The sequence below is a fragment of the Xenia sp. Carnegie-2017 genome, unplaced genomic scaffold (assembly GCF_021976095.1).
Source record: "Xenia sp. Carnegie-2017 unplaced genomic scaffold, XeniaSp_v1 HiC_scaffold_22, whole genome shotgun sequence".
Lineage (NCBI taxonomy): Eukaryota > Metazoa > Cnidaria > Anthozoa > Malacalcyonacea > Xeniidae > Xenia > Xenia sp. Carnegie-2017.
The window spans coordinates 4,579,761-4,603,329 of NW_025813485.1; the positions used below are offsets into that span (position 1 = coordinate 4,579,761).

The window sequence follows — 23,569 nt, forward strand, 5'->3', positions numbered from 1 at the left end:
TATTCGTTTTTGAGCTGAACAAACAGAGCAACAAGAAAAATCATGTTTGAACTTGACCTTCTTGTAAAGGCCGCCCTTCTGGTGTTGGCGCTTTAAACCTTACGGCATTGGCAAACTTCCGAGACGTCGTCACGACAAGTTTCGACCATGGTTCTATGCTAAAGACTTACTCACATTTATTTTGAAATAACGGAATAGTTTTTCTGTTCATGAAAAACTTTACGTCTGCAACGTATTTGAATCGTTTGGGTTCTCATCGCACACAAATATTGATACTATCATACATGTGGAGCATGCGTTTGCAAGTCTTATTAGTTTTTGTTTCCAATTATGCTACTTAACAAAGCCTACCCATATGGCCTACCCCTAGGCAAACGCCTATAAAAATTTGGTGTATTTGCTTTGTGTTTACTGTTGCATGAATTACATTTTTACATAAGAAATAATCGCCATGACAAAATTGACGGTGATGTAAAATTGTTCTACAGTTTTAACCACACAATGACGACGGCTAAAATTTATATTGTTAGTTACTATCGTAACCGGACAGAAACGCATAACGGGTGTACCAAAGATCGTAATCCAAGAGTGCGCTGTAGTGCACAAACAACCATATTCTGGCTCATCAATAAATGTACATTTCATGATTGCTATTATACCAAAATATCACCAAATAAACGTTCTGACGAGTATTTGTGGCTTCTATTGTTTAGCTCTTTCTTTGCAGTTCCAACGTAGATTATTGTATACCTAATCTCGTATGGGCACTTTCTGATATTGATGGACATTCATCTTCATCTGATTGATAAGTTGGATTGAGGAAACGTCAGATATTTTATGACATCCGGTAGGACGAGGAGTAGGTTGTGGACTAGGTCGAGTAACGAACGTTGCTAACACATTGTCTGTGCTAAGTGCAAACCATTGAGTGGTGCTAACCTTACGGCTTCAGAGCATTGAGTTTCTATTAAATTAGTAAACAGGTCAGTGCTTGAGAGCTGTCATCATTGCTATCATAAGGAGTGGAAAGAAAAACAGGATTTTCAACATAAATATTTTTGAGTGCAGAATTTGAGTGAAAATTATCATACATAAAAAGGTCAATTTGGTCATTCACGTATATTTCATAAATCACCTTTCACGAAATTTTATTCAAACACATGTTCTACATTGGAATGAAGCAGAAGATGAGAAACACATTTACAATCAAACATCCACCGATATTTACATTTGTTTCCATACGTTATACTACGGATAGTAATAGTAAGCCCCAGGTGGTCGAGGGTAGAACATTTGTTGTTGATATGGGATACCAGCGGTCAAATAGGTATTCTGTGGATCGTACTGATCCCTTGCCACGGCCGGCATAACGAATGGCTGTTGAGGATTAAATCCATTGGAAGAATGATCAAAATGTGTACCTGGAAGAGCCGAATCGAGGGATACCAAAGAGTAATGTGGGTTGTTCAGATATGTTGAAAGAACCGGATTTAATACAGGGTCAGCATGCTGCTTGTGTAACATATGAGTGGTGGGATGCATGACCTGTGGAAGCTGCATGTGTGGATGAGTGCGGAGATTTTGTTCAGCTGGTTTCAGAAGTGTACCGGATCCGGGGACATGACCAAGCATATCAGTTTGTTGCACATCAGAGGACATTCGTTCGTTTAAAACTTTTCCATTCGACATATCTTTACCTGAAAAACATAAAATGACTGACATTATTACGTAAATGTAACAATACAATAAAATAAACATTTGCGTATGAAATCTATTGAGAAGAAGACACACTTGAAGTACGTCGCTGAGAAAAATCATCAATGATTTTGAAGTTACCTCTTTGAACGGCGTGTATAATCTTCAAACGAGGACCCTAAAATAACAAATGAAATTGAGCGGCTGACATAAAACAGATGTTGTCAAGAAAAATTGAAAAAGAAATAGATAATTATGATGGCTTTCAATCATATTTACAGACGCTCCATCATAAATAAACTTAATGATGGATTTTCAACAGATTGTGTATTTCTGCAAAGGAGAACAGACAGTGCACAAGAAATTTATCCACAATGACAATGCTTACTTTTGGAATGCCGATTTTCTGAAGATCTGCGTCGGTCATTGTCGATAACTTTTCCATCGAAACACAATGCTCCTAAAATAAGAATTGCAGTAGATAGAAAATGTGAAAATGCTGCGGACAAAATGAATGAATGGTTGTTCAAAAGAAAAAATGTATTTGTTGGTTGAAAGCAGTGCCATAGCTAACCTCGACAATTGGGGGGGGAGGGGAATATATGTATATTCATGTCGTAATCCGTAAAAAACAATTGATTTCAAAGGAACTGAAATATCATTATAATAAGAATATTGCGCCCCCTAAATGTAGGACTGGCTGTGGTACTGGTTGAAAGTAAAATCTTATAAGGAGCGTTAGTACACAATGACAGAATTCAGTGCATGATTTTGAAATGATCTGCAGACAAAAAAATTCAACTATAAATTAAAACATCCTTTCAAAATGCTTTAATGATTTATAAATTGTTGCGAGTTATAAATGAAGGATTCCTGTAGCTAAGCAGGAAGCACGTAGCTATGCAAGAATCTTGTAGCTATGCAGTAATTTGCTGCTAATACAGTACTTTTAAACTATATTCCTTCATCGATACAACGGCCAGCCAAAACTAATTTTTTACCACTAAAATATAATACCTCAAATGTTTGTTGATATTTCGTCAGTGACAGGCGTTCTAAAAGTCGACATAAATCAGATGAAAACTTTGATTTGCTAAGCCCATGATTACTCCAGTTATTAATGCGAGCCGAATCTTCGTATTGCTTTAAAGATGCCATTCTCGGCGAGAAGGTACTTTGGGCGTTAACGTGATTGCCATAGAAACTCGACTGTGTCTCAGCAGTATTTGCATTCCACGTTACGTCATTTTCCGAACGATCGTCATTGTTTTGCTTTGATGACCAAAGTCGATCACTCATGTCATCATACGAATTGGAGTGTGACGTCACAGGCCGAGTATGCTTGACACGTTCATCGCGTGATCTTAATAAAAGCGGCGAAGACGGGGCACTGTGAACTCCACGAGTAGCCACCCATGTTCCCTGGTATTCGTCATTTACGTCAGTTGATCTTATTGGATCAGGCGAACTTCTTGTTCGTAAAGATGACGTTGATACATTTTTTCCATTTTCCATGATACTTGATAACTCCAAGCGACTACTACTTCTACTACTGCTGGCACTGTTGGAGTTTTCCCATCCGCCAGACGAATCCATTGCCTCGTTATCGGTTTGCATGCAAGTAGCAGCAGAGTTCCACATAGAATGAGATGAATGCAGGTCACACTGATTTGACTGCAAGTCACTTTGTGTTGACTGCAAATCAGATCGAACATTCGTGGCATCAACTGAATCCTATTGAAAAAGATGCAAAAATCTTCACGTATTTCATAAATTGCCTTGGGTATGCATAAATTTAAGAAATTATGAATAGCCTTAGGGAAATTTTGAATAAGGAATTAAATACGACAAAACCGTGTAACCATGATAACTTTAGTTAAAAACACTTTTGTAAAAATACTTTCATTCCATCAAATACTCGCACATAAATAAGCACGATTATGCCCTGCAATAAAATGATACGAATATGCAGGAAGGTAACATTCATTGCAATGGAAGCACAAATGACGTGTATAGCCTGACATACAGCCTGAGCAGAAGTGCTGTTAAAATTTCTTACAAGGAAAGATTGTTTATTAACGAGAATGAATAGTTTACCTGGTCAGACCAGCTAATGCTTCTTGCTTTATCGTTTTCTCTACTATCACGAGGTGACCAAGACATACTGTAAAAACATATATTGCACAGTTAAAGAAACTTTTCTCTTCAGCACACAATTATTCCGATTATCTGAGGAAAGCCGTTAATGAAGGTTATTATGATCATACCCGCTGAATAGACTGCACGACTCCTGTAAAATATCGATGGAATGACGGGATTTCTAAACATCAAAAAATAATTCATACAATCTATGAAGTAATTCCGATAGCGTGCTGGAAACATTTTAAATGAAAGTCACGTTTCATTTAAAGTTCAATTCGTGGATGTAACATTGATTAAACAAACCGGTAATTGATCGGACAGTAAAGATGACTGTAAATCAACATCGACTTCTAAACAAGAGAAAAAAATACTTAGTCAGAAAAATAATATTCGTTATTCATTGTATATTTTCCATATAAAAGAGGTGAAAAGATATTATAATAAGTATCTTCAATTTTTACTTCCATGTCTCACAAATTAGCACCCTTTTAACAAAGTAAAACATAGTTTACCTTGGTAATCATTTTTCCATACACAAGAAGTCAACAAGTTATCATTTTTCGCATGAGTTTTCTCATAACGTTTTGAAGACGACTCGTTTCCTTTACTTCGATCATCAGTGAAGACATTATCAGTATCTTCAGCAGACTCCGAAGCACGCTGGTTTACATGGGATGTCGATGTTGTTGATGCTGAGTTAAGTGGTTTCGACTCCTGCAAAAGTTAAACAAAAATAATGGAAAACAAATCAAATGAACAGAGGAATACTTTATTCAACTCATAACAGCAATCTGCAAGGGGAACATTGTCAGTATTAACAATTCATACTGAGTCAAACGTTTTTTGACATTAACGCTCATTACCAAGCCGAACTCAATCAATACGCACCTGCAAAACTTCGTCATCTCTTGAAGAAGCAATGTCAATCCCTGTAGCAACTTCACAGTAACTAAGTCTTGAGCCATCTTGAGTTGTTGCATAACTTTTCGTTCTGGCTTTCGTAGCAGAGGAAGCAGTCGTTGTCTTATGTACGTTATCAGATACTCGTGTATTTTCCGTAGATAAATGTATTGGAGATGTGCTGGACGCATTTAATTCTTCATGACAAATATCCTGTTCACCATCGTCTTTTTCAAACACGGTCTGGAAGTCTGGTACAGAATGAGCCCATGTTTCGTGTGCATTCTTTAAACTTGTATCCTCTGTTTGTTCACTGATAGAATAAGATCTGTTATTGTCTAACTTTTTCAACGATTGTTCCACCTGTGAAAGGAAAATACGGAGAACATTATAAAAAATATTGCATCCCCGGGTTAGGTCGGCAGGAGAAAAGACTTTTTTTAATAGAGAACAACTAGAGAGAAGTTTTGGTGAAAAAGTACGATCAAATACAACGTCCAAAAAACTAAAACATTTAGTTTACGATATATAAACCTTAGGTGAACTATGTGCTTGCACTACTGTCGGCCACTCCGTTTGAGATCTTGGAAGAACGACAAAATTCCCACGGAGTTGTTGAGTGGAAGTCTGGGTCAGAGAGTGAGTACGTAAAGAGTTTGCAGTTGAAACACTATTTGACTCAGTATGAGGCATAGTACTGGGTGTGACAAGAGCATTCGACACCAAAGCCTTCGCCTTTAAAACGCATAACACAGAGCCCTAAAAATAAAAAAGTTCATTGTCATCTTTCAGAAAAATCCTCATGAAAAATACAGATTACAACACAAAACAGACAAACTTTGATGGTGATAACACGATCATTGGGATTTTTCGGGTCAGGTTTTCCAATAGTAATCTGTGCTCCAGATTCCTCCTTAATATCGAAAAGTAAGAGTTGATAATTCAACTGAGTAATACGAGAATAACACATGTAACAACATGATCTTTTCCATATGAATTAATCGTTATATTTGATTTGGTTTTCACATATTATTTACGTTGAAAGTAGCTTCACAAGGTGAAATCAAATTGGCTCAAAGACCAAGAAAATGCGAAGAATTAAACTGACGCGTTAAGAAGAAGTTTAATGATGGATATTTTCAATGATTACTGAACAATTTAACAAAAGCATGTCAACAAAGTATTACCAATTATAATGATTACCGTGATTTTGTTAATTTTAGATCCACCACGGCCAATAACTCTACCACACAACGCATTTGGAGCTGTTAATTGGATCACCATAGTTCTACGAAGAAAAATACGACATCTAACAGTCGAGAAATTGCAGTTATTGACAATAAACAGCAGCAAGTCGATGTATGGGAAATGTACACCTCCAAATAGGTCACAACCAATGTTACATATACATGTATACATGCATGCAGTTTCATGGAATGTTTACAAGTTTAAATGTTTACGTACAAATCAGCACAACTCGGTTCTCGTGCAAGCATAAAATGAAGACATTTTTTTATGTTAATAAAATAATCAACCAAACAAAAATGCAAAAATCTTAGAACACTTACTTTAAACTTCGGTTTCGTGCCACTTCTTTCCAAGAACTTAGGTAGTCAGTATGCATTTGCTTCGCACGTTGTGCTGAAATAAAATTTTAATGGAACCATAAGAAATATCATTTCAACAATAAACGTCGACTAAAGAAACCTAGTTATTATTAATAGAACAGAAAAGTTAAATCGTGATTTGACCACTTCTGATCTATTGGCAAACTATTTTCGAAATCTTTCCATTCGATATTTTAATCTCCTTATCGAGTTGAAATCAAAAGCTTTTACATCATAAATCCGCCATTTCTCCATATCTCGTCTCACACACGCATAAACATATTGCAAGCCTTGGTAAGCAGTAGAACACCTCGAAGTCTTATTCCATTGAGAGCGAAATAAAAATATTTACGCGATAATAGATTTGACCAAGTAAAGTGAGAAAAGGTAATAAAATTGCATTGACTTTAAAGCTGTACAAAGTTAAGAAACATTTTTACTGGTACAATCATTTTAACTCTGCAAAAACAGTAAAAGAAAGTTAATCCAATGGCAAACGTAGTCTATTTTTGGTCATGCTGTACAAATTTTCTTGTTTTTCCAGTGAATGAAAACAAAACGATTTTCATACCATCATTAATCGGGCTAGTTTACCAAAGGAAGTAACATGTTCAATTGTTTAACCCTCGGAGAACTGCGATTAAGCATTACATCATATCTCGCATTAAAAGCAAAACGAAGACAATATTGTTAGTTACAAATATATACCGTTTACTTTATAAAGGGTTCATAAAAATATCTTCCTTAGGCGTTAATGAAAATCACCAACAAATTTTTATTGTTCGACGAAATTTGAATATTTTATTACGTCATTGCAATAAGAAATGTTCACATTACGTACTTTAAATGTAGTTAAAATTGACGCACCCCGATCGCAAACATGTAAACCGAAGAGTCATAGTTACGTAATATAGTGATTTAGCAAAGACGACGTTTCGTCTAAGACGTCGTCGAATTTTTGCGAGGGATCTGGGTCTAGGAAGCCTATATTAAAGATATATCCTCATTTCTGTCCAAAAATTGAGTTTGTTTCAGCCGTCATCGATGAGACGTCAAATTGTATATTTTCACGTCGTAGTCCTCAACACGACTGCCGTCGTAGAGTGAACCGGAAGTAAAAGCCGCATGCCACACCATTTGTACGACGTTTTAGACGAAACGTCGTGTTTGCTTAATCACTCTACTAACGACGACAGCCTGTTTTCTACGCATTACAATGAAGATATTTTGTGCTCATTCAATGGAAAAACAATGAATGGAATTAATTTTCGAAATAATTGAATAATAATTTTGTGGAAATTTGCAATGTACGAGTAAAAATTACAGGCGAGCTTTGCCACTGATTAAATTACTCACCCATGGATTTCCATCCATCTTTAACGATTCCTTCTTGACTAGAAGACATTTTGGTGAAGTTTCCTCGCGATAGAGAATCGGAACTTGAACCAGCTTCACCTTTCCCTGCAAACTTACACTTTACAACAGTCTCTCTAGTTTTATCATCATCTTCTTCGTCACTCATACAATCATTATTCTGAAAAGACAAAAAAACATTTAGGAAAAAATGATTGCAGAAAACATAGAAGAGAAGAAGAATTATTACAACAGATATCTACATACGCACAGTTGAAGGGTCATAAAAAAATGGATAGTAAAACTATGATGATAGAATATGACTTACTGCATCGTCGGTTTGAGGTTTTGTGGCATGATGGAGAGTTCGACTTGGAGAAATAAGTCTCATGTGAGCCGACTTATTTTTCAAATTCTTTTCATTCTCTACGTTATTTCTCTGCTGTCGTTTGTTATGACTATCTTCATTTTGATCACTTGTATCGAACATAGCTTGAGGTTGATCATCGCGTCGTTCTTCAGTGCTGTTTGTATTTCCTTTTTCGTCCTGTGCATGACCCACAGTGGTCGTTCCACACACATTTTTATTTTCAAAACTCTGAATTTCGTAGTCATAATTCCAATCTTGATTCTTCATTTCAACATGATTCCATTCAGATGGCATGTTCGTCTCTTCATCACTGCATATTCCATCATCCTCCGTGATTGACCTATTCTCCAAAGGCTGAAGTTCATCCATCACCGTTGTATTTTGTTGATCGTTTTCTTTCTGCTTCTTTTTCTTCTTTCTTTTGTCTCTTCTCTTTTCGGCTTGCTTTTTCTTTTTAATTTCCTCGCGTACCTTGTCGTCCTCGAGTTCCTGAAAATAAAGTTAAGCAAAGAGTAAAAAACAGAGAACAGAAAACAAGCAAACGCATTGCGATGGCTGAATTTTAACTTAAACAAGGAGACATCTAGATTTTCATACCTGAAGAAAACTTTGTGCGTTCTCAAAAGCAGTCTGTTCCTTGACTTTTTTCGCCTATCATAAAAAGTACAACTTCACATGCGGACACTTTTTCAAAAAATGCCGAAAAGTATGAAAAACCTTTTTTATCATCTCATAACATATTGATCTTAAATAAAGAAGGTCCCTCTCGTTATCCTTTTCTTCATAAGGTGCTGTAATACACTTCTGACATTGCTCTTCAGATGGAACATGCTTAGTGATTGAAAGGATCCATTCAACAACCTGGTTTATTAATATTGCAACTATAATCAGTGTAGTTGGAAAATTAACAGTATCAATAAAAATTTGCTTTCGGCATCCACCCATTATTTTGAGATAATTCAACAAGAATAATAAAAGTTGAAGCAGGTTGTTCGTACCTTTTGGTGACCATTTTTGAAAGCAGCAACCAAGGGTGATATATTTCTCTGATCACAAACCTGAATTCCAAGACACGTACGTATATAAGTATATAAGTATATTAATTTAAAAACATCATCGAACATACTAATGTGGAGGCGAAATAGTTCGACAACAAGAAAGTTCTTTCCAAGAAAGTTAGAAGAACAAAAAGCCACATGTCTACATACGTAAGACGAAAGCAAACACCTCTAAGGCAGAGTGTACTGTTATAAAAGATGCTTATATATACCTCGATATCAGCGCTATTCTCGTAGAGAGAACGTGCGATTTCCAAATGTCCTTCTTTACAAGCCAAGAAGAAAGGAGAACAACCTTTCTTCGTTCGACAATCAACATTTCCTCCTCTGCAAAATATAGCAAATGATAACTTGCAACGAGAGGTCCAACTTTTAACGTTATATAACTGCTTACGTATGTGCAGATTGAGATGACTGTTTTCTTAAATGTGAAATTTTTTTTACAATATTTTTGTAAGATTAGTAGCTAAGCCTTTGAGTTGACGTATGCAAACGCACAAAACAATTTGATTAAAGTTTATCCCAAGCAACATCTTATTTTATTGATATCCATTAGTTTATTGTATATCGCCAACATCCAATATTCCAATCGTTTTACAAATGGTTCAACAATCTTCATTTTGGCAAGATCAACAACAAATTTATTTCCCAGCCTTAGTGTTAAATGTTTAATTCGTTTAGCCATGTAAACATGTATTTGAAAGCATTTCGGAGTTATCTTACCTGCTCAATAATACGTCCATAAGTTCAATATAACCTTTTTCGGCCGCCAATGTCATAGGATTTTCCCTTGAAAAATGTTGTTTAAAACACAAGCTTAAAACACAATTCAATAAAATATAAATTTTTTGAAGTGCAACATGAAAATAATCGTATTGTAATCGGTGACCCAAACAGAAAGATAACAACGTGAAATACATATTTTGCTGTGATTCAAAAGAATGTATGTAACACTGCAATCAATCGAGCTCCATAACATTCTGCGCGTATTTCATTCAGTGATTTCGTTAGTTATGAAGACAAGTGCTAGGTCGACTGTGAGAGGTACATGATTGAAATTTCACCGAAGAGAGATCGATTCACTTGCAACATTAAATCCTTGTTCTTATCCTTTTGTTATCGTGTTATTAATGAAAGTTTTTCGACTTTGTCTCCGACACAAAAGGATACTGTGTATAAAGCAGTTCTATGATACCCAAGGCAGGACTCACACACAAAATTACCGAGACCACACAGTGTGTCGACTATGAACGTATAACAAAATCATGCCCAGAAAGTTTATAACTCACCTGCTGTTTGGAAACGAGGCAGTTACACTTGCCCCTTCATCAAGCAATAATTCCACCACAGAAACATGGTTTTCTCTACAAGCCTGAAACACACAGACATTGAATACTTCTAAATCATTGTAGCTAAAAACATTCCGATAATTTGAATTCCACGCATCTCGATACAATTGACGTAAACAAGTAGAAAAATTAGATACAATAAGGCAATCTCACCTGAAATAACGGCGTAATGCCTGTTTTCGTCCGGCATTCTCTGTTGGCATTGTTTCTCAGCAATAGTTCAGCAACATTACGATGACCTGAACACACCCATACAAATTTACGATTTTCAAAGCTACGAAAGTTAGACCGTAAAACATCTAATCATTGTACAAAAACAGGAAACTGATTTGTTTTTAAAAATTACACGCTCTTCAACAATAAGAGACAAACATACGACTTATCATTAAAAAGTGCAGAAAAATAGAAAGTGAAAGATAAAGTGGAATGTATGCATGGCGATGCTACCTTTCCAGCACGCCATAAACAGAGGACTCTGGCCATAGTTATCGGGCAATTCAACATCAGCACCATTTTGCAACAAATACGACACAACTTTTTCATGACCCTCCCTTGATAAGAACAAAACAGATTCAACAATAATCGTTTAATATAGACGACGATTTTTTTGAGAATAGACATGTTCCGACATCTCGTGATGCCATCTTCAGTGTGAATTAATAAATATATAAATGATACAGAGTTTATAAAAGTAATATGATACAGTAACAATATGATAAGTATATAAATTATAAAAATGATGAGGAAATGAGATAATGGGAAGCATGTAACAAACTAAATATTGTGTTAAATCTAAAAACAAAAACATTAACAGGATTAGTTTTGTTAATGTCATTTCATTTCCTCATCATTTTTATAATTTACATACTTATCTTATTGTTAATGTATCATATTACTTTTATAAACTCTGTATCATTTATGTAATTATTCACTCATACTGGAGATGGCATCATGAGATGTAGAAACATGTCTATTCTCAAAAAAATCGTCGTCTATATTAAATGCACATTAGCAATAGTGCTTTTACGAAATAATGTAAAACTTTTATCGGAACGCGTAATAATGACGTCCATACATGAGTCGCGCAAATCAAAACGTTCGCTTCTGCATTAAAGAAGAAACGTGCACCAAATAATTAAGTAGATAATTAGCTCAAAAACACTGCTTCTTGCTGTTAATTATTAGTCCATACATTATGACAAAGTTTTAAATGAAATATTGGTTATACAATACGAAAATATGTTGATTGATTAAAGTTAATTTCACCTCGTCGCTTCCATCAAAGGTGTACATCCTGTCTTCGTTTGATGATCAACGTACGAATTATGCTCGACTAACAAACGAACCACTTCATGGTGACCTGTTAACAAGAACAGATATGTTGTGCTTTCTTGTTGGTGATTCATGTTAATGTAACAAGAGACAACGCATAATAAGCTGTATTTTCAATGTTTTGATAATAAAAAATCATTCGGTAGTCACTTTTAGTACCTTCGTAGCAATGTAAAGAAAACGCTCGTGTTTAAAACACGTTGTCAAGCTTATTGGTTTGCGTCTCAATCAAAATTTAAAATCATTTCTACATTGAGAGGAGGGAACTCTTGTTGTACTCCCATTCCATCTTAATATGCAACAAAAATCATTCGAAAAACTTCTTCGCACATTTTGCACACATAAATATGTTACGTATGTAAAACTTGAAAGAACGTCTTTTGTTCTCGAGGATTGAGGAATGTGTGAAAGAAATTTCGAAGCGATCGCTAAGAAAATACATTACATGTTAGCAAAAACTTTTTAAATCAATTCGTTTTAATATGTTTGCATTTATGAACAGATGGGGAGTTTGCCGAACCAACACCAGTTTATTTACAACAAACATTAAACCACATTAAAGCTACCAAGTCAACCGTACCTTTCCAACAAGCCAAGGTTAGCGGTGTATCATCGTTGCTTCCTGAAGGATTATTAACCTCCGCACGAAGATGAAGAAGTAATTTCGCCGTCGCTAAATGCCCTTCTCTAAAAACAAATAGGTTGACGTTGATTAAATGGGTTATTCAACAAATTATACAATAATGGAAAGAGCTTTACAACATTTACACTTTTATCCAAATAAAAGGTTCATGTACACTTTGTGTCAACTACCACAACCTTACACAACTTTTAACGCATTAAAAAATACCGTTTATAAAGCGTGGATTGAGAGATGACCATTGGAATTATTTGATGTTGAAAATAACTACTCAAAACCAATTGCCTTCCAAAACTATGTCATTCCTCGAATGTGGCTGTTCCTTGAGGCCACTAATTTTGAAAGTAACCGAAGCATATCTATACTTTCAAGACTTTACGATATTTTTCAAATAATTTCCTTTTAGAAAAAAAGGAAATCAAAAATATAGATTCACAGTAGTTACTTGCAAAATCTTTAGATAATGCTATAGTTTTAAAATATGATTTTAGCTTCCTTAATTCAGAGTTGCCACATGTATTTTTCACATTGAGTTTTAATATGATAACTAATGCAATTAAGAAACAAATACACCATAAGGAAGTTGGTGTAACAAAAATACCTTGCCGCTAACATTAAAGGAGTACAACCAGCTTTGTTTTTGTGCTCTATGTTAGAATTATGATTGAGAAGAAGTTCCACAACATCTGAATGACCTAAAGAACATTGAAAACATAATACTTAGTTCTATTTCCAACCATTTGGTAGATTCGTTTTAAGGAGACTTACGATGATAATTTACAATATGTGTTTTTGCAATACATTAAATGAAAATATTGAGTTTTTTCAAATAAATAATCTTGACACTACTCATACAAAATATCAGTAGTGTGATTAAGGCTCTCACCTTTCCAGCAGGCTAAAGTAAGTGGAATGTTATTTTCACTGCCTGAAGGAACATTCACCTCTGCTCCAGCATCAAGTATTAGTTGAGCAACAATCAAATGTCCTTCACTAAAATAAGAATCGTGCAATTCAAAATCAGTTCAAAAGACAAAAGAACAATATCACTTCAGAAATAGCTTCAATAAAATACCGTGCTGCAAGCATTAATGGTGTACAGCCATCTTTGGTACGATGTTCAATGTTTGACTTGTACTCCAAAAGCAGTTTAACAACTTCATGATGCCCTTTCCAACATGCACTTGTCAATGGAATGTCATTGTTACTTCCACTTGGCTCATTAACTTTTGCTTGTTTCTTCAACAGTTCTTTTGCCACAGTAGTGTGACCACCTAATGCTGAAAACATCAATGGTGTGAATCCTTCCTTTGTTCTGTGCTCGATATTAGCATTTCTTTCTAGCAGCAATTTTACAACATCTACATGACCCTTCCAACAAGCAAATGTTAACGGACTGTCCTTGTTACTGTCGGACTCAACATTAATGTTGGCCTTGCAATCCAATAACAGTGTAGCCACATCAACATGGCCAGCTAGAGCAGCAAACATAAGAGCAGTACATCCATCTTTTGTTCGATGCTCAACATTACTTTTTCTGGTCAAAAGGAGCTGCACAATGGACTCATTTCCTAATGTACATGCCCAAGTGAGCGCACTATCTGATGTAGTATCTGTTGCTGCATCAATACTTGCTTCATGATCCAAAAGGTATTCAGCTACATCTTTGTGTCCTTGGCTACAAGCTTCCAATAATGGAGTATTACCAGCTTTATTGCGATAGTCCACATTAACTCCACTTTCGAGAAGCAATTCAACAATATCTAGTTTCCCCTGACGACAAGCAAGACTCATCATTTCATCTAAGCTAACCTCAGTCTCTTTGGCAATATTCTCCATTTCAGCACTGAGATCATTAACCCCATTCATACCACGACAATACTTTCGATCTAACAGTGTTCTTGGCATTTCTGATGTTTTATGCACAACCTTGTCATCCAATATCTGTCTACAATTGAAAGCATCAGCATTATCGACCATACTGTCTTGTACTCGATGACAAATACAGATTTTGTCAATAGAAATATAACAATATAGTACTATTGCAACAATACGAAACAGCAAAGACACTCAATTCATAAAACTACTTTTTTATTGATCGCTATGTTATCCTAAAGAGACAGACAAATTTTCCAGTAAACATTACGAGGAATAACAAATAAAATATCAAGATATCAAAAAAAAATTTCCCAAGTGCCACAAATTTGTCAATTAATCAGTAAAAGTCCATAAATCGAAAGTACCCAACACGTACGGACTTAAAATCTCTTAGAAAATATTATTCACAAATTTTTCAATCGACAAAGGATAATTATACCCACGTATTTCTTTTATAAACTGCCGATCATGAAACACCTCTCTTTATCCAAGTATCCATTCTGCGTTGACTAAAAACTCCACGGCACATGTTAGCATGCGTAGGCGCAAGCGCAATACGTCTTCCTTCCATAGATTTCTACTTACACTGGATTGTTTCACTGGTTGAAAATTGCGATGTACTCAGAGAAATGGAAGAAGTTTGTATTTATACGCCTTTTAAGGTTTTAGTAGAAGCTACTAGAAAACAGCTTTGATTCTGTTTTCAGTTTTTCAGATTCAGTTGCCAGCGAGAAGGTTGGAAAAGAATACATTCAACTTTATTAATTTGCTTTTTGTCACCCATTGTAAACTTCTCTAAATGTCTCACAAGTATTTTTTGCGTTGAAGTTAGAACGATTGTCCAAAACATGAAGGCAATGAGCATTAGACGACACATTAGGTATGAAAGTGCAGATATTACACAGTAAAATGGAAGACAAGGTGTGCTGTACTTCTTACTAGAATGTCATTGATTAGAATGAGACACAGTTTTATGCAAGAAATAGTCTTTAATAGTCTTTAATGGAATAGTGGACCAGCTACTTGAGTTTTAGAAACATGGTATATAGTGTCTGACAAAGGATTCAATAATCCTGAACATTAGAGAAATTTCATTGGTATTTCCGGATTATGAAGAATGAAGAATAGTTATTTGTGCTCATGCAGATTTAAAATTCTTTATCGTACAAGCTAGAACCAAAAGTCAATAAAAGAACAGGTCTTGAACAATATAAAAAATCAAGAACTGAATCAAGAAAATCAAGAAAATAAACTTATGGTATAGTTCTTATGCTCCTTTGTCGTAAGCAAGAAAAAACAATTTGACAAAGCTGCAGCCAACAGAAAATTTGGTTATGGTATGAAAATGTTTTGACTTTTACTCATAATAATCATAGATTTATAAATAAATAAATAATGCTAAGGATCTGAAATTTACATACCTAGCAAGATGGTTATGCCATAACAAGTCATGAATTGTGTCCATAATTGAATGGAAAAGTGATTGCTTTTTGGGAAACAGACTGTTTGCCAAGTGTTAAGGATTGTTGCATGCATGGTATTCAAAAATTCCACTGTTCAACTGGCTTGTGCCAGTAAGCAATTGCATCATATTGGAAACTGAATACTTGAGTGATTCAAAATTGTATATTAACATGATGGATTCAGTCTCTAGAATGGTTTGATTTACTAACAATTCTTTGTAAAAATTCTTGCTACATCTCTTTTTTGTCTGTACAAATGTATTGCAAGTTTCAAAAGATGCTTAGGTATCTTGGAAAAAGTTGACGATGGCATTTTCCAAGATTACAAAGGTTCACTATCATCAAAGGCGTAACTAGAACGTTTATTGAAGTAGGGGGGGTGGGGGTGTGGTGTATTCCTTTATTCAAATCTGCCCAAGCAGCCCAACTGATTTCTTTTGAAAGTTCTAGTTACGCCTCTGATTATCCTAATAGAAATATTATACCTTTTCAAAACGTTAAAAAAGTCACCATCCACCCACCCACCCACCCCCATGTGACTTGAATACCCAAGATGTCATATTTCTTGTTATTTCAAATAGTGCTCTGGAGTTACTGTCAAATTTAAAATTGGTAAAAAGAGCGTAGAATTATGTTTTGACAACACATTAATTGACCAAGTGTTGCTAGAAATTTGAAAGATCATTTAAATATAGTTACGTTGGAAACATTTTTCTTTTGCAAAAATATTTAGAAATTCTACCTGGTTGATGACTACAAATGCACTTCCTAATGTATCGACACCTAGGGCACAACTTCGAAAAAACGTTTTAATAAAATACGAGTTAGTAACGCAGGGGGATTTTTAGGATAAACCCGTCTCTTTGGATGATCGCTTTATAATGTGGGAAATGGCAAATATGTGAATAGTGAATACATAGTTTGTGTGTAGTGAAAAAAACTGTATATGAATTCAGTTTTAATTAAATCAAGAAAAGTATAGCGAAATAAAAAACGTAGAACGACACAAATGTTTTGTTTCTGCCTTTCACGAACATATTACATACACGCGAGCCACATATTACATCTGAACGAAGTATATTGACTCTACAAAATCAAAAAGTTGCTTCGTCTTATTGTCTTTACAATCAAATCGAGCTGTTTACGTAGTTTCAACTTTCGGTAATGGTTCTAAAATGTATTTTCTTTTTTGTTTGCATTCCCTGGAATAAAAAAAGACAAGCATTTTTTTATATATTTTTTAAATGTATAACTCAGTGCAGTATAATATTTCTTCATGTTTGACATGAACAAGTCTTTATTTTTCATATATAGGAATAGTATGACTTATATACTGAAATTATGAAAGTTGCCCAGTGTAACTAATCCAAATACATACCTTTTAACGTTTTTCTAAAAAATATATTATATTACTAATCAGAGGTATAATATATCACTCGGTTGTTGTTATTTTAATTATGAATACACATGTATGCATATCTTATTATTATATTAAAATATAATTACCATCGTCTTTATCATGTTTATAGGCGACAAGTTTGTTTCACACATTTTTTTACGATTATTTGTTTCATATACCAAACGTTGCTATAACTGTGAAAAAATTGTCTTTCATAAAATTATTAGAATTTATTACTTACATTTTCTTGAAAATCAGAAAAATGATTAGAGCCAATGCAATAAAGACAAAAATGACGATGACCAATGACAATGAAACCAATATTACCACAGTTTTATAATCTGTGTCATCTTTGCATTTGTCTTGATTTGTATTCTTGTCTTCATCACCATCCTGCTTATCTTGAATTATGAAGACGAATGCACAGATTTTATTGCAAAGACGTGTGAATTAATACTGTCATGAAAGAAACTACGATCAAACTATTTCAATAAAAAATAGATAGGCATATCGCAATCATAACATTCTGTAAATATATATTTAAAAATCAGAACAAGAACGGTGTGAGCATTGCCCGATGAGTCTTCATACAAGTGCAAAAATTTAGGTTCTATAGTCAAAATTGGTATTCTGTACGATAGTATTCCAAAAACACACAAACTCTATTTCACATAAATACAGTTGAACTAGCACAAGGATTGATTGAAATCATAGAAATTAATACATTTACCTTGCGTCTTGTTTATTATCTTCACATCAGATATGCATTGATAAGATCCAGGAAGATTTTTACAAATAGTACTTGAATGACACAAGTTCTCTGTTTCACATTCATCAATGTCTTTAATGCAAAATTAAACGTTTAATATTAAGTATTGCCTCCATAATTGTTGTGGATTAGTATTTCCACGAAACAAAAACTTTTTATTAGACAATCATGGAAACTGACATCCTTTCAGATATCATTTGTCATTTAAATAATTGTAAATTCAACCTCTTACCAGTGCATCCTATATTGTAGGGATTACCCGTATAACCGGATTTACATTTGCAGAAATGACCTTTAAAATAATTTTTACAAAAGGCATTATCACCACAAATTGGGTTACTGTCGTTGCATTTTCCTTTCTCTGCAAAAAAAAGTTGTATATTTAGGCTTTATTATTGTTGACGAATTCTCTCCCTTTTGTAAATATTTAATTGATTAAATAACTTTGTATCTTCTGCAAATGCACTGCAACGCTGAGTTTCAACATATCACAAGATCTTTCTACATATACAGGCTTTTATGTTGTAATAAATTCTTTACAGTAGCGTAGCCAGCCTGCAAGTTTACTATCCTGCCATGCAAACTATGATAAGAAAATTTCTAAAGGAATGAATAACAACAATGCTTTGAAATTTACCCATATCAGGACTAAGGGCTGATTACATGAGCCCGGGTAGCCGGGATTCAGCCAAGCGTTGAATGATTTTGGCGAATGAAAACGATTCAATACTTCAATTATAATCAGATAAATCTTCTCGAGCAATTTCACCATATTCTGATTTAATAACTACGCAAAACATTTAAAATTAAAGCAACCAATTTGCCCTAATTTGAGAATTACAACAGGAATGACTTGCGGCATTTAACAAACAGCTCTAGTTTTTAATCTTGAAATTTTGCCTCTTATCAATCCCTCGAAATCATTTCAACCTCACAGAATCCCGGTTAACCGGAATCATGTAAACAGCCCCTAAAACTCGCAGACTGGCGACAATTTCTGAAGAACATACAAGATTTAAGTACATCCCAATCCAAGATAAACAAATTTCATGAATAGTTACAAATAACTTACTTGCACATTTAGTTTGACGGAGATCTTCCTTGTATGCAAGATCTTCTGGTCTACAGTAACAGCCCGATCCTTTTTCACATACTTTGAGATAGTCTTTGCAATAATTAGGAATTAAGCACTCGTTGACAACTGTAAAACAGACATATTTACGTCGATTTTAAAGTCTTATCTACTTTTGTAACATATTTGACAATTTCTTTGAGTCGTCTTGCTACATAGCTATAACGTTTTTATAGATTTTATCACCCTAACCTGTCTACATTACTCAACAGCATTTAACTATTTTTAATGAACGTTAACAGAGAAAAATAAATAACATTTGAAAGCAAATGTATTACAAGGCCTTACTTACCTTTACAGTATGTCCCATTTCCTTTAAAATTACTGTTACATGTACATGTCACATTACCGTTGCTCAAAACATTACAGGTAGCATCTTTAGAACAAATCATTATTTGTTCTTTAGAACATTTAGCTGTAATAAGAACATTGTTTATTAATATGGATGTCTATTAGATCTTAATTAAAATGTCCGTCTGAAAATAAGAAATATCTGTTTATACAATTTGGGATGGTTTTTTTTGTATTTTTCTAAACAGTTTACTTTCTTTCTGAGCATTAAACGCCATCCAAAATTTTAACGTTCTATTTATGCATCATAAAGATTTTGATCGTTCAAGTTAGTGCAATTGTACTGCTATAAAAAGCACTGTTTTTGTTTGAGGGAGGACTGGGAATGTTACCCCTTTCCAATAGTTTTCTTTTGTAAAAGCTAAATAAAAAAATTCTCACAAAATCACAAAAGGTTGCACTTTCAAAAACACAAATTAGACATTCAATGAGGCATTATGTGCAAAGCAATAAGCATATAACCATATTCAAAGCAAAAATTAGACAGATCATGCACAACTGACCCTGACCCTGAATCTGAATCCAACCATACCCATAACTCATATCCTATAGCGTTGCTTTTGCTTTTTCAACTTTATGAGTTTTTACACGATATTTCTAACAACCCCGAAAAAAATGAAACTCAATATTTTTAATGGTGCGCGTGCGTCACCTCATCGACGACCGTACAGCCGAAAGAAAATGTTAACCTTGCGTATATTGAAATGCAAGAACAATTTTGCGAAGAAATGCTGCCAGAAACCCCTCTCTTTATGTATACAGAAAATAACTGCTTCTCAATGCTGTTCAGCAAAATATAGAATAAATCACCATTTCAAAATAAGCATGCAGCCAGGGGAAAAGGGCATATGATAACTATAACCTACCATAATGCCTTGTTAAAGAGAACATAAATGGATAAATCTGACGTTGAAACATTCCGCGTTTGCAAATTAGAGAAATGGTACTGACAACTTTTTATAATGTGCATAACACTTTTATTATGTATATGTATTATGTTCTATGTGTTTTTATTGAATTTCCAAAGTTGATTAACGACTTTCTCCTTTGCTCTAGTTGCTATGAATCTATGAATATGCTTTTACGCTTATTGGTTTTTCTTCATTGAAAGTCTTATTTATATATGAAAGGCATAAGGTGCAACTATAACATTTTTTTTCTTTTGGCTCCTCGCAATAAGTTTTATAGCTGAAAGCTAAATAAAAAAATCAAGGAAGATTTCTAAACAGGGTGCATCGGAAAAATGATAGTATACTAATATGACGGCCCACCATATTAAACTAAATCGTATAAGAAGTTAATGGGCATCAGTGCCATTGCTTTCATATGGCATGTAGTGTAAGCCATTTTTTCAAGGAACAGAGATATGTTCTCACGGAGTGTTGTAAATTTATAAAATCCTTCTACTGCGTGATATCCACTTTTAGGGGCTGTTCACCTGAGCCCAGCTAACCGGGATTTAGCGAGACGTGAAATGATTTTGAGATATTGAAAGGAGTAAAAACTTTAAACGCAAAACTTACAATCTTTCTTATAAGTCATGAGTCATTTTAGTTGTAATTTTCAAATCTGGCCAAATTATTTGTTTTCATTTTAAAGGTTTTGTGAATTTGCAAATTTAGAACATAGAAATTGCTTAAATAACTTTTTTGTTGTGAAGGAATTAATCTTTTCCATTGTCTAAAACGATTAAACGCTTCGCTGAATCCCGGCTACCCGGGCTCATATGAACAGGCCCTTAGTCATTCTTTTGATAATTGCCATACGCGTTCATGTTTCTTTGAATTCTCAAATTAGCATAATAGCATATTTCGCCGTAAATTTAAGACGAGAAAGTAAATCATTTGGAGGTTACCATTAACTTTTGAACTTTACGTATGGTCCAAACAAGGATTTAACATGTTAGTACGTTAAATGTTAAACTTCCTGAGGCCAAAAAACACGTTTGTATGTATATATGCCGTCCGCAAAAACATGCAATTTTTGATTAAATGAACTCTTCGGAAGAGTTGCTTACTCCTCCACGAGATAAAACATGAATATAATGTCATACAAAATATACAGAAAAGTTCATTTTCGAATTATTTAAAACTCGACGTTTTTTGAAGGGTATAATCATTAATGCGTTACGCCGACATGTTGTCATTTTTTAGATGCATCCTGCATAGATACTGTGGTGACCGGTGATAGTACTTCACATAATAAATGCTATATCATATATATATATATCGGTTTTTAATCAAGACTATCTGTCAGAATAGAATATTTGAAACAACCTTTCTTACCACATAGAGCGACCTGCATCCCGCATGTGATCAGACAAGCCAGAAGGAAATATGACATTTTTAACTTTACAATATCTTGACAGCAATCTGTATTTTCACTAAATTAAAATTTCAAGACGATGTCAACAGTATAACACACGTCCTTTGATTCGTTATGTTTGATGAAAACCAGTAGCAAAGCCAGAGCGTTTTTTACTGCTGCGATATAAATATTTTGGTGTTACACAATGAATCGAATTAATTTTCTAAAGAAATGAACAATATAATTTTGCTGAAATAAATATTTATTGAAGAATGCAGAATTACGTATAAATTTGTTGTTGCATTAAAAAACAAGATATACACTAATTACTGTGATTCAACTATTCAGGTATCCTCCGAAAACGACAGATCTGACAATGGCTTTGTTGTACGCACATGCTAATTTTCCTTCGACCAGTTCAGTCAACTAAAACTTTGTAGATTATATCTATAACTACCATAATGGCATCATGACTGATTCAAACTGTATATGCATTGGTGGGCTTTTGAATTTTTGATCAAATTGCAAATACATGCAGTAATGTTTTGTACGCTGTAGTAAGCCTGAAATTAAAAGATCTACACAATCAGTAAGTGTAGCACTTCATCCCAAATTGCTTTTTTACTGTTCATGATTTAGTTCGTGTTTCTTCCAAAATAATTCGAATCCCATAAATTACAACAACTCAATCCTAATCTCTTTTTTCTAAACTTGGCATTACATTATTATTGCTTAGTAAAACGTTTGACAGCTCTATCCACTATCCAGGTCAGTGCTGATCATTCATTTATATGCAGTGAATTATTCGTATATGATAATACGCTACAGATACCTTACTTACATCTATTAAAAAATCGAATTCTTTACTGTATAGGGTTAAGACTGTCTTTACCTTTGTTGCTAAAATTAAAAAACTTAGTTAAAGGAAAGCATAACTTAAATGTGATATTTTTAGATATGTGCATACTTTACTGGTGGTATTGTATTGAATTGCATCAATTCTATGAGGGAGGAGTTTTTGTAAAATTATTCTGCCAAGAGTAAAATTTGCAGCAATATATATATGTATACTCTAATAAAAACAAGTTGTGTTAAGATGTAATTTATTCACCAATCAAAGAAGGAGAAAGAGAAACAAGATTAGATCCAGTTGATTAAATTTTGAGACTTACCTTAACTGAAGACAGAGAAAGAGACTTAGAAAGTCCAGCAGATTTTGTATTGAAATAGTCCACAGGCCTTTATCCAGACAATTATAAAAACGTCTTTATTTATCACCAGATTTGTTTTAAAAAATAAATGGTAAGTATGACTCCTATTTCAAGCCAATTTTCACGAGTCACGATAACGAATAGGACGACTTCAGAGAGCAATCGAGTGGAAGAACTTTCAACTTTAATTATTGCCGTTCGTTTTTAGGTGTTGTTGCTGCAGCTTAGGATATGTTGTAAAACAGTTTAAAATCATATGGTGTAATAAGAGGATTTTATTCCTTTGTTTTATATCACGAGGAGAAAATTACAAATATTTGTTGTTGACGGATGTATGTTAAATCTCGTGGTGTGTCAGTAATCGAAAACTTCTTTGGTTTGTTTACACACTCCCTAGGTCATAGGACAATAACTCGTTTCATTTTTATGTGTTTCTATATAGCCTTTGTTTTATCGCCGTACACAAACAGTCGATTAAAATTTTCAGTGTGTCAGTAGCTTGACAAGAAAAAAGATCAGCTTTGCTATTGATATTAAATAAATGTAATTTTCGTAAGTTGCTTTTTTGATATTCTGTCGACCTTCACAACTGACTTTAAAAAAATTTTTAGTT

At 34.1% G+C, this 23,569-nt stretch overlaps 2 protein-coding genes across 7 annotated transcripts; both read right to left on the minus strand.

The window, feature by feature from the left end:
* Positions 1-1,131: 1,131 nt before the first annotated feature.
* LOC124445497 (ankyrin repeat domain-containing protein 17-like) lies at positions 1,132-14,860 on the minus strand. 4 transcript variants are annotated; one of them, XM_046996221.1, is made up of 29 exons: positions 14,636-14,860; positions 13,522-14,394; positions 13,333-13,439; positions 13,048-13,141; positions 12,387-12,493; positions 11,741-11,834; positions 10,922-11,025; positions 10,628-10,713; positions 10,415-10,497; positions 9,849-9,914; positions 9,338-9,452; positions 9,066-9,125; positions 8,785-8,928; positions 8,665-8,718; positions 8,026-8,556; positions 7,701-7,878; positions 6,306-6,378; positions 5,941-6,025; positions 5,576-5,650; positions 5,272-5,496; positions 4,726-5,100; positions 4,350-4,551; positions 4,141-4,187; positions 3,963-4,015; positions 3,793-3,859; positions 2,713-3,429; positions 2,084-2,155; positions 1,837-1,873; positions 1,132-1,697 (listed from the first exon to the last, which is right to left on the minus strand). In XM_046996221.1, the coding sequence occupies exons 2-29, from the start codon at positions 14,352-14,354 to the stop codon at positions 1,249-1,251; spliced, it is 5,133 nt and encodes a 1,710-aa protein (XP_046852177.1). In that variant the 5' UTR covers positions 14,355-14,394; positions 14,636-14,860; the 3' UTR covers positions 1,132-1,248. The 4 variants fall into 4 exon arrangements, with proteins under 4 accessions (XP_046852177.1, XP_046852178.1, XP_046852179.1 ...); XM_046996222.1 differs by having other exon boundaries at positions 14,764-14,845; XM_046996223.1 differs by having other exon boundaries at positions 14,768-14,840.
* A 1,847-nt stretch (positions 14,861-16,707) lies between these two features.
* LOC124446852 (adhesion G protein-coupled receptor E2-like) lies at positions 16,708-23,461 on the minus strand. 3 transcript variants are annotated; one of them, XM_046997730.1, is made up of 10 exons: positions 22,918-23,461; positions 22,587-22,645; positions 21,724-21,821; positions 19,380-19,502; positions 19,028-19,156; positions 18,188-18,316; positions 17,917-18,027; positions 17,428-17,587; positions 17,166-17,179; positions 16,708-16,989 (listed from the first exon to the last, which is right to left on the minus strand). In XM_046997730.1, exons 3-10 carry the CDS (start codon positions 21,779-21,781, stop codon positions 16,958-16,960), a joined length of 756 nt encoding a protein of 251 aa, XP_046853686.1. In that variant the 5' UTR covers positions 21,782-21,821; positions 22,587-22,645; positions 22,918-23,461; the 3' UTR covers positions 16,708-16,957. The 3 variants fall into 3 exon arrangements, with proteins under 3 accessions (XP_046853686.1, XP_046853685.1, XP_046853684.1); XM_046997729.1 differs by lacking the exon at positions 17,166-17,179 and having other exon boundaries at positions 22,638-22,645; XM_046997728.1 differs by lacking the exon at positions 17,166-17,179 and having other exon boundaries at positions 22,918-23,460.
* Positions 23,462-23,569: the final 108 nt, after the last annotated feature.